At 41.0% G+C, this 12,069-nt stretch overlaps 1 protein-coding gene across 1 annotated transcript; it reads right to left on the reverse strand.

Annotated features, from left to right (window-relative positions):
• Positions 1-7,378: 7,378 nt before the first annotated feature.
• Positions 7,379-12,034, reverse strand: LOC119352817 (ervatamin-B-like). Its single transcript, XM_037619404.1, has 2 exons — positions 11,495-12,034; positions 7,379-8,240 (listed from the first exon to the last, which is right to left on the reverse strand). Exons 1-2 carry the CDS (start codon positions 11,991-11,993, stop codon positions 7,615-7,617), a joined length of 1,125 nt encoding a protein of 374 aa, XP_037475301.1. The 5' UTR covers positions 11,994-12,034; the 3' UTR covers positions 7,379-7,614.
• Between the last annotated feature and the right edge of the window lie 35 nt (positions 12,035-12,069).

Here is a 12,069-nt window from a genome sequence, read left to right on the forward strand (position 1 = left end):
TACTAGCCCCACAACTATGGTGTCAATTCCACGGTGATGTTCACATCTGACCATAGTTTGGAAAAATGTTATTCTATCTACTTTTGTATTGCTCGGAATGGTAAACAGGGAATTAAATGACTATGAACTAAAAGGTAAAAACAGTAATATAAATGGGTTAACTAAGTAAGGCGACACTTGAGTAATAAAGGCATTCTTAGGGGTTTCAGGTTCATCACCACTAGTATAATTTACTTAATTATGTGAAAGCACAATTCTGGGTTCAGATAAGTAATCCACATTATATGTTTTTGCGTGTGGGCGGAGCCAAACAAAGATACGTGCATACTGCCGCAACTCTGTATCACACATCCCGCCATCATACCTCCCCCTCTCGGTGGAAGCAATGATGATTAAAGGTCTCCTTGTGGATGCAACATAAAGCTTTGGGGTCTCCGTTATTCCCCTTATCAAAGATGTTCAAAGGAGAGAGATGGCTTACATCACTGCAGTACCTACTTCACAATGATGATAATATCCTTCAAGTCCATTAAGGCTAATGATGTTGTCGACTTTCACGCTACATCACGAGGAATAGTTAACACAAAAATGTAAAGAGAATCGTATAACTTATCGCCGTTTAGCTCATATACATACCTGGTTCATCAATACCGCGTAGAACTAGGGAAATTACTCAAACATGTTAATGGACATAAAGGTTGGAGACAAATCCAAATTGATTCTCTAATTTACAAAACTAACATTGCAGGAGATGGTTCCTAATGCCATAGAGATGAAGTGCAACAACTGCCTTTCTAAGACGTGCTACAAGTGATGGCCTTGTTGATGTTACAAGCCAACATCATGTTGAAGGAGAGAGGCACGCCGACGCCGATGGGGATGACATCACCCCCGCGGCAGGTGTAGCACGTTGCCGGAGACTCCTTCCTTCTTCCTTTTCTTGGCCCTTCCACTACATTAGCGATGACCTTAGTGGAAGTGTGACTGTGGAGATGGATATGTGATGGCACGTGTAGAGAGAGGCGGCAGATAGGGTTGGTGTAGTATTTATAGCCGGTCTCCACAGGTACCCTTCATGGATCTTCCTCCTACCATTTGTTCCAGGGACTCTAAAGGAGTCCAAACCTCTCACAATACCTTCCTTGATGTCTGGAAGAAACCAGCACAAAATCGATGAAGAGTAGCAGAAATTACAGTCAAATCAATAGGCGGAATCGGGCAGTTCAACCATCTGTACCAGCATACCACCATCCGTGCCTATTCCATGCATTGTCTTCTCCTCTAGAACCTGTGTGTGGTGTTTCATATTTTGATCACCATTTCCTGACATGAACTCCCATTTGGGAGTTTTTTTGGCTCCTTTGATTCATATGAACGAGCCTGGTAACCTCCTAGTATTGGATCTTCAGTTTGGGCTTCCCAGAAAAACATCATTGTGTGAAACTCCATGAAATGGCTGTATATATGTGGTGCTTGCAACTTCTCCGGTTTGACCGCAACTTTGCCCCTTTTATTGTGCTATGTCCATGGGAGCTCCAATACACCTACAAAGACAGAAATGTAAGGAAAAACTAATAAAACTAAATATTATGCAATGACCTCAATAAAATGGATGAAAAAAATATAATTTACGCAAAATGAAAATGAAAATGGCTAGATGTATGTGATATGAGGGATTTTTATGGGAAAATGTGCAATAAATGAGCTCTAAAACATGACACAAAATCCACTCGTCAACATCCCAAGCTTAAACCTTGCTTGTCCTCGAGCAAAAAGGTTGATAAACCCATTGATGGTATCCATCTAGCTTACCAATAAAGTCTTCTGCCCAAATGCGTATCTTTCTTTTCTCTTCAAGTTGTACGCAAGATAGAACTTATTCATACAAGGTAACACAAACTTAGTTATGTGTATATTGATATCCATACCACTAGAGTTCAGCCCAAGTTCCTATGTAGCTTGTCAAAGTTAAATCTATAGCATGAAAGCGAATACTTGGATCCTCCTACTTAATTACTTATTAACTTATTTTTCCTTTTATTTTTAATAAACTTGAACATAGGAAGCTGTCAAAAAGTAAAGAAACAAAGATTTTCAATGGTACCTATCAATGTCCTTAAGTCAAAGGCTCTCAAGTGCTAACTTTGATTGCACTGCATCCATAATAGGTACCTCTCAATTCTCAAGGTCATGCCAAAAAGTGATAAATGTAAACTTTTTTGAGGGAATAAATGTAAGCCGAGTAACTGCAGTGGCATAGTCGAACACTCATGACCGATAGTATTGGGTTTTATCCCACTGAGTAATTAATCATTGGTTAGGAGTATCCACCTTCCACAAGGAAACACATCTCTTCGATAAGACCAAAATGTTAATCATCATAGCATTTCTGGTACATAAAAATATTCAAAGTATTCAAAAAAGTTTGCATTTGTGATTTTTTTGCATATTTCAAAATACATTTACCTTTTTTTAACATCCATTTTTAAAAGATCTTCATGTTTTAAAAGCATTAAAATTTATAAAAAATGTTCAATTTTTTAGATTAAATAATGTTTCACATATGTTTTGTAAAAACTGAACAAAACATGCTGAACAAAAACCTTCCGCTAGGTTGCCCCCTTGTGCGAAAGGTGGGTAGTTTGACGCAATGAGCGTCCTATAGGTCCTCCCGAGAGGAAGGCTTGGCATTCGTTATCCGCTAATTTCCAGAATCTAGTGGAGAATTTATTTTTTCTTATTTGCGAGTAATAATAGAAGTATCACACTTAAGTCGTCTCGATTGGGCTGGCCTAGTATCAACGTTCTATAGGTACTTTTCTTCCGGTTTTGTGAGGAATCGGTTTCACAAATAGTTTTCGGGTGGGTTTTTAGGGAAATCTGTTTGTTTGGTTCATTGTTATCTTTATACTCACTTCTCTAATTTTATTTTTTCCTTTTTCTTTTATTACTTTCGATTTGTTTTGTATCTATTGATCATTTTTCTTAAAATAAACATTTGGAAAACAGGTAAATACTTCTAATGCATGGACACCCCTTCAAAGAATATTAACATTTTAAAAAACTGATCACTTTACGAAATTTCATGAACATTTGTAAAAAATACGCAATTCTTTTTATTAATTACATATATTTTATTTTTACTTTTTATAAATAGAGTTCCATTTATTTTTAGATAACTTACAAACATTTTTTTGATAAGTGCAAACATATTTTTCTGAATATGTGAGAATTTTTATAAAATTACTTGAATATTTATCTACAATGAAGCACACTTTTATAAAGTTCATTGAACAAGTTTTTAAATGTGGGAACGAAATTTCATGAAATTATTGTTTTCCTAAAAAGTGTGTAACACTTTTAATATTTTCGTGAATACTTATTAATGCATGTGAATTTTTTAATTATCTATTTTTTCTTCAGAATGTATGAACACCATTCTTAATTAATGAATATATTGAAAGTGTAATTTGTTTCTAAAATGAGGTGATTGTTTTTTGAAAAGGTGTGAACAATTTTTAATTATACATCTGTTTTTCCAAAAATATATGTATTTTTAAAAATACTATGAATTTATTTTATTACATTTGCAAAAAAGTACCCATATCTATTAAAAGGTTCATAAGAAGTACAATGCACTCTAAACATAATAAATATTACATCGAGGAGCCTACACCATTGAACGACCACTGTTGCAACTAGAACGAGCCATTGATGTGCCACTGTCGCCATTCCCCTACCAGAGCCGGCATGACCTTCTCTGTGAAAGTTGGGAAGTCTTCTTGCACATGGCCATATGCAGTGGCGGAGCGCTCCGGTGGGCGAGGTATGCCACCTGCCATACCTTGATTATTGGCAAAAAAAAATTATACGTATGTATCTATCACTCGGCCGCTCGAGCCTCCAGTCCTCGACCACAGCCAGGCAGCCAGCGGTGGCCTCGAGCCCTCGACCGCAGCTGGCTCGAGCGCCCTCTGCCCACGACCCCACGTCCCCTTTGGTCCCACCCACCTAAAAAAACGAATGACCCAGCCGCGACCACGCAGTCCACGCTCCGTCCCTGCCCACTCCTCTGCTCTGTCCCTGCCCGAGACCCAAATCTAGCTAGCGCGGCGACGGCGGCTTACCTGGTGGGCGCGAGGTCGTGAGGACCAGGGCACCAGGCGGGAGCGGGCGGCGGATGGCTGGGGGCTTGGAGCCTTGGAGGGCGGCGACTCCAGCGGCGCAGCAAGCGACGACAGCAGCAAGCGGCGGCTTCAGTAGCAGCTCCGGCGGCGACTCCAGCGGCGCGGCGGCTTCAACTCAACCAACCAGCGGCCTTTTGCACCAAAAACGACATTGCAATACCAAATATGGATGACATGTTTACAAAGTGGGGAAAATCAAGAAAAGGTGGACGAAACAATATCACAGCTGATCATTTTTTTCGTGTGGACACCTTCTATGCTGCCATAAACTCCATCACCACAGAGTTTGATCATCGTTTTAGTGAGGTATCTTCAGAGCTGCTCCAGAACTTCTCTTGTCTTGACCCAAGAAACTCCTTTTCTAGGTTCAATGTGAATAAGCTTGCTAGACTCACGCCATTAAAAGCTTCATTATCGGTATGTTTTAGGTTGTTTTCCTATTGAGACATGTCTACATTTCCATTGTATTTGGTTATTCGTTCGTAGTGTGTATTGTTAGTGTGTATTGACTCTTTGATTCGCATCAAAAAAATAAATTTAGTGAGACTTCGCCACACCTTAATTTTTTTCCGTGGTCCGCCTCTGGCCATATGGACCAATGTTCTAGAGCCGCAGTCGCCACCATTGTACCCTCATATCAATCTGAAGGTCCAGACATGAAATCTCGCCGCCACACACGCACGATGAGAAACCAACATCAACAACCCAAGGAGATGACATAAATCTACACTAATGCTCGGTCAACTCCGTCCTAATGGACAAACTCGAGAAGGATCAGAGCCCGAAAGACCATCTCAAAGATGAAGCGCCACCATCCCCCCAAATGTCCCCCTATGAGAAAAACCTAATCTAAACTAGTAGCTAGACCCGAGGCACGAGAATCCCCTTCCCCACGACCGGCGCCTGCCTAAGTGGCAGACAAAGGGAAGGTGGGCCCAGGGGCTTACCGATAAAGTTTGGAAGGAATGAGTGCCCTAGCTGTTGCACTCACGAGAGGGAAAGAGAAAGAGGGCGATGAAAGATAACTTTGCCCAACTCAGTTATATGAATTTATGTTTACCTGAACACGTATTTTGACATGTATATTAAAAAATGGAATAATTTTGTACTTACATGAATATTTTTAAAATTTGTGAACATATTTTTTTATTGTCATGGATTTTTTTACAATGTGTCAATACTTGTTTAGATTACAACATAATTTAAAAGAGTTGAACAAAAAAAATTAAAAATAAAGAAAAGATCTAGTAGGGGCTGTGGTCGTATAGTCGAGCGCGTAGTGTGTGCTTCGTGGGGCGAAACTAGCGGTCGTTCTCCGTGGTCAGCCCAATGCTCGGCCGTGTACGCGGCGCGAGCTTCTCGCTTGCTATGGGCGAGATGTGGACACATATCTTTATGTTAGGGATGGCACGTACGTATCTCTATGTGTCAGGAACGATCGAGATCGTGCGTTAATAATTAAGTAACTCGTATCGCCAACAAACCAGCCAAGAGACTAGTACGATGAAATGAGTTCATACAATATGGTAACACCAATTCATATCACATATATCGATAGTAGTTATTTCTTTCGGGAGAATATCATACATAAACTAATATTCAAAGGAAACTTCGTGGAAACCACGTTTGAAAGTTTCAATTTTTTTTGTCAAAAAAGTAGGATGTTAAGAGGATGATATTCTATTGTCATGTGAAATTTCAAGTCAAAACATTATAGGATGCGAGCTATGAAAAAGATAAAATCAGCAATGAATAGTGATGCTACTGTTCGACACTATTCAATGATGATTTTTTTCCATAGCTCATATCTCGTAATGTGTTTGAACTTGAAATTTTGCAAGGCAATAGAACATCACTCTCTTAACATCCCGTATTTTTTTTTTCTGATTTTTCCGAAACTTCAAAACTTCTTTTTCGCATGGTTTAGGGTTTCCATCGAATGTTGGTTTTCATATGATATTTTCCCATTTCTCAAAGGTTTGTTTTAAATGAGTATTACTTATGTTTTTAAACGGAGGGAGTAACTTTTTAATCATGGACAAAGAGGCCGTTGGAGCACATCAATAAATTTGCTGCATGACATGATATATCATGAGCAAGTAGACTATGCTCATGGGTAGCTCGCATCAAGGGACGAGAGATGTTTCCACATATTTTCTACTGTATATTGATAAGAGTGTGCTATATAAAGATAAGTAAAATACATCATTAATCCTAAAACTATTCGACCAGTGTCAGGTTAGTCCCGATGATATGAAAATGCGCATGTGGACCATAAAAGTTAGCTAAGTGCGTCCTATCCACATTGTATCAGCTTTGACTTGTATGGGTGGTAGGTTGACCACTGTCATGTGGCGACCTTTTGCACAACCCCCCCAAAAGGGTCATCTCTTTCTAAATTCGTGACCATTTTCTTTGCACAAGACCTATGCGGATGTTGTCTAGCGATCAAATTTGACCAAGCCATCTATCTCATCCCTTGATTCTTTCACATCTGTGTCGCCACCAAGTGGCGGCGGCTCTCTGAAGACGGAATAAAGTTCTCCTCGCCTACTGCCTGTTCTGATGGTGTTTCTAGCATCGTTGGAGTGCATGTGGAGGTTTGTCTCCGGCGGATCTCATGGCATTCGGTCGGCGTTTGCCTTCGATGGATCCACATGGATCCTTTCTTGGTTTGTTGTATTTGTGTGTCTACAGATTGGATTATTCTGATTTACACTTCTCTTCATCAGCGCTAGTTGCTATTCCGGTACGCTGGTCCTATAGGAACTTAGCACAATGACTTCCGATAGTCTACCACAACAGGGTTTGCCCGGCTACGATGAGGAAGGGGCGAAGATGCGCCACTTCAGCTCGCTCTAGTGTTAATAGTCATCACTAGGTGGTCCACGGACCTAGATGTTTTTTTGGGTGTTCTTTGTACTACCTTGACAGTTGAGGAATAGATCGAAAGTTATTATTGCAAAAAAAGGAAGTTTAAGAAGAGGGAAATTGTAGAAAGAGCTCATCAACTAATTAGTAAATTTACCTGCATTCTCAAAATTAATTAACAAATACCGATTTGATGATTTTTTAAAAGGAAAGTACAATTGTTTTTTGAATTTGTCATATCCTAGTACAATTGTTTAAACTAAAACCATGACACTTATTTTGGAATGGAGGGAGTAACACATACGGACCACAGAGTAACATGTTTTGAACTTTTGACATATATAGAATGGATAACCAATCCATCCAATTTATTTAAGATATGCATAAACGTGCATAAATGGATACAAGGACATATAGTTTTATTGGCGGGAGATGAATATATGTGTAGTAAAATATAGTAGGCGCATCCATGCATACAGAGCAACCCAAAATATAGGTGAATGCCATTTCCGTAGGTTTCAGGCACGCCCAGTGCAGTCGATCTCATCAGATCAGATCAGACTATAGGATATACCGGCTCAATTGCAAGGCCGCAGAGGCCTTCCGGCTCATCAACATCCTTCTTCAGCCAGACGTAGCCCTCCTTTCCCCACTTCTCGCCCCAGGAGTTCTTGGCGATCCAGTACTTGACCCTGTCGATCCCCTTGCCGGCGTACCCGACAATGGCCAAGGAGTGGATGCGGTCGTTGGACGAGCACGGGCCAAAGTATTCCCCGTGCTTGATGCACATGCCGTCGTACAAACCAGCTTGGTAGAACTTGAAGCATTCGTCGTTGGAGTCGAACCCGACGGCGACGGGTCGCCCCGCCACGGCTGCCATGAGCTGCTCCTCGCAGTTGGGTTTGACGAATTTGTAGTCCCTGATCGTGGCCGCGTGTTCCTGCAGTTTCCCTCTCTCGCACTTGCCGTCAGTCTCTTTGTAGGGGTACGTTGTGCTGTTGGCGATGCCGCCGTTCCTCAAGACCCAGTAGTAGGCATTGTACATCTCGCCGCTCGTGCAGCCTCTGTCGAATGTGTCACAGTCGATGAGCTCCTGCTCGGACAGAACCGGCGGCTCGCCTCGCTTGGCGATTGCGTAGGCGCTTTCGATCGTGGCCACGGCGGAAAAAGCCCAGCAAGCCCCTGCAATCCAGCACACATGATCATTAACCGGCCGGTCGAATTAACTTGTAGTTTTCAGATAAAATGCTTCAAACTATAGGGGAGCATTAGGGTCCTTGGTGTATAACTAAGATTATGGCAATTAACTAAGCTGGTACCTTGGTTACCTATTGTATGTATATATGTTTAGCGGACACTACTATCTCCATATCAAGTACTTCCTCCGTTCCTAAATATTCCCTCCGTCCCAAAATAAATGTCTCAACTTTGTACTAACTTTAATATAAAGTTATACTAAGGTTAAGACACTTATTTTGGGACGAAGGGAGTATAAGTCTTTTTAGAGATTTCACTATGGACTACATACGAAGCAAAATATATCAAGTACTTCCTCCGTTCCTAAATATTCCCTCCGTCCCAAAATAAGTGTCTCAACTTTGTACTAACTTTAATATAAAGTTGTACTAAGGTTAAGACACTTATTTTGGGACGGAGGGAGTATAAGTTTTTTTAGAGATTCCATTATGGACTACATACGGAGCAAAATGAGTGAATCTACATTCGAAAACATGTCTATATACATCGGTACGTAGTTTGTGATGAAATCTCTAAAAAACTTATATTTAGGAACGGAGGGAGTATAAATGATTGATCAATTCCCCTAAAACAAAGGTCGATCAAACAGGTGGGAAAAACTCTGGCTTGGGAGAAGTTTATGTGCTTAAAACTAAATAAGTTATGTGCAACGAAAAAGGTATTTTATGGTAATCACTAGTTATCACGCGTTAGAGTTATTCTAAAAAATGATTCTAATTGTTTATTTATTTTTTGATATTTTGATACTCCATGATGTATTTTTCAAAAATCGAGACAAATTTTTTTCCGGAGTTTCTAATAGTGATGCTATAGTTTTCATAAAGTGCTTTAATTTTTGAAGGAATAAGTATATTTTTCGTCCTCGAACTCTTTCGAAAGTTGAGAAATCGTCCCTCAACTCTAAAACCATAAAAAGTTAGTGCCTCAACTATTTAAACTGGATACTTTTGATCCCTAATAAGGTTTCAGGTGGTTTTACAGTGACGTGGATCCTGCTTTGACCAAAACGGACCACGTGTCCTGGTTTTGACTAAAACAAGCACCCGCCGACTCTCTCTCGCCCTCGCATTCTCTCGACCCCCTTTCCCATTCACGAACCCTAAACAAAGCAGCGGCAGCGCCGGCGGGGGGCAGTGAAGCGTGGCTACGGCGGCGGCGGCGGTGGCGGCGTGGCCTGCCGGTGATTGCTGGCTAAGCATGGCTGCTGTGGTGGTGGCTGCCAGGGCACGGCGGCGGCGACCTTGACCACGACCAGTCCTGGGCGGCAGCGGCGGGGGCGATGACGATTCCCTCATGGGCGGCGACGATTGAGGCCTGCGGTTGCTGCTTGAGCACGGCTGTGCCGTGGAGGCTGTCTGGGCACGGCCGCGGCGACCTTGACGGACGACAACGAGCTGGATGCCAGAGGTATTTTTTGGTTGCAACCGTTGCAATCTTCCATTTGTGAGTAAGGACATGCCTAACATTCTGCTTCTTTCTATTTTGTATGATTATAGGGTAGTCACATGGATCCCAGAGAGGTGGTCTTCATTAGGGTAGTCACATGAAGATTCAGAGGCTGCAAGTGAAGATTCAGAGGTTATTTGCTACTGTCAGTTCTTATGAATGGCTTATTTGCTGCTGTCAGTTCTTATGTCAGGCCATGTGAGAATTCATGTTTGTTGTTGACTGTAAGCTATATTCAGTACTATTTCTCTTTCACATTTAGTACTTTGTCAGACTAACTAAATTGGGTCGAGACTATGTTCAGACTATTTTCAACTAAAGTGGGTTCAAACTATGTTCAACTAAATTCAGTACAATGCTCTGAAATGTCCAAACTATGTTCAGTTATATTCAGCTTTTGTTAAGCTATATTCAGTACAGCTGCCTTTCTCTTGTTCACACACAAGTAGAAGTAGTGCAAGCACTTTCCTTTTATCTTGTTATTACCTGTACACGCGCACACACACATACTTATGCACAAACACTTAATCGACGTGGCACTCAAAGTCAACGTGGCCTGTTTCAATCAAAACAGGGTCCAAGTCACAGTAAAACCAGTTATGAGGGACGAAAAATATCCGGTTTGAATAGTTGAAGGATGAAAAGTATCCGGTTTAAATAGTTCAGGGACTGAGTTTTGATGGTTTTGGAGTTGAGGGATGATTTCTCAACTTTGGGAAGAGTTTGAGGACGAAAAATATACTTATCCCATTTTTGAAAGTTGTGTGATTTTTATATTCTGGAAAGTTTAAATTCTGAAATTCTTATAATTTATTAGCGTTGTGTCTTGTGTCCATCATAAACTTCTGAAAGCTAGCCACAATTTGTTTCTATCCTTTAATATTTGAAACCTCTAATTTCCTGGAGGCGTTGTGGTCCTCAAAATATCTAATAATCAATATTCTGACAACGTTTGGTTTTGTCAGAAACTCGGGTAACCACTAGTTAGCCTTCCCCTTAACTGGGCTGGTATTCTCGGTTATTTATTGAATGCTTATCTAGTACGACGCTCATCCTAGCATAGATTTTCAACCAAACATGGGGAAAATATCTACCTTGGGGAAAGTTTAAGTGTTCGAAACCAAGAAAGCTGCGCATCACAAAAATATGATGTGTTATGGTAACAGCTGGTTATGTCTCATTAAGGTTAAAATCATTTTTTATTTTTTATATGACTTCATACTCATACAAATATATTTGATTAGTATCAATAATTGTAAAGCATCAATGTTGATTGTTTATGCATATTTATTTCAACGAAATTTAGTCTTCTCTAACTAAAAGTAGGTTCCTTCTTGTATATAAGGAGAGCTCCCTCTCTGACTTCATTAACGAAACCAAATTAATGTCTTGTAACCACTAACCACTACATAACTACTTGAAGAAAGCAAAAAGAAAAAGGATCGAACAAGAACTCCAGGTGGAACATCAATGCGGCTGGAAGTCATAGCTCGACATTCTAGTCACTGATGATAGTAACTTAAAATACTACAAAACGATAGATGAATCCAAACATCAAATGCATGATACTCATTCCGTTCTTAAATATAAGTATTTTTAGAGATTTCAATATGAACTGCATACAGAGCAAAGTGGGTGAATCTACACTCTAAACTACATCTATATATATTCATATGTAGTCCATATTGTAATCTAAAAAGACTTGTATTTAGGAATGGAGGAAGTATACTAACCGCATACTTTTCCTTGATTTTTGACTGGGGTGACTTTGCTTTGATTCACCCAATTGATGCTACCAGGCACAGCATTTGGCGCCGGCTGACAATTGGCACCCTCGACAACAACGCCAGCGCGAGTTGTAATCACCATCTCCTCTGACGGCACCACACGGCCGCTGGTGTGCGTGGCAAGGAACTCCTCGTGGGTTAGATCGGCGAACTGGTTCACCCCGAGGGTGTACGAGAGCCTGCCATCTCGGTTCGCCGCCTCGATGAACTCTACGTTCCTGCGGAATATGTCAAACCGCCGCAGTTTCTCCTCGACTCCCGCATACGACTTGCCATGCTTTGCCATCCAGCCATGGAACCTCTCCATCATCAGCAGAGAGTCCTCCAGTGCCCCATCAGTGGGTACCGCAACGAGGCCACGTGAAGAAGATACCAGCGGTAGCACATCTGTCAGGGTGACCACAAGGATTAGAGCAACAGCTAAACCAGACTTGGAGGACAGCATGGCTGGATCGAGGTGGTTCTGGTGCTTGCTGGACGTGCATATCCTGCAGATTAAATATATATATATATATAGAGTG

This window comes from Triticum dicoccoides, chromosome 2A, assembly GCF_002162155.2.
Source record: "Triticum dicoccoides isolate Atlit2015 ecotype Zavitan chromosome 2A, WEW_v2.0, whole genome shotgun sequence".
Lineage (NCBI taxonomy): Eukaryota > Viridiplantae > Streptophyta > Magnoliopsida > Poales > Poaceae > Triticum > Triticum dicoccoides.

Coding starts and splice junctions, on each gene's coding strand:
- LOC119352817 (XM_037619404.1), bottom strand. CDS start 11,993: ATGCTGTCCTCCAAGTCTGGTTTAGCTGTTGCTCTAATCCTTGTGGTC. Junction 8,241..11,494: donor AAATCAAGGAAAAGTATGCG/GTTAGTATACTT, acceptor GCTGGATTGCAG/GGGCTTGCTGGGCTTTTTCC.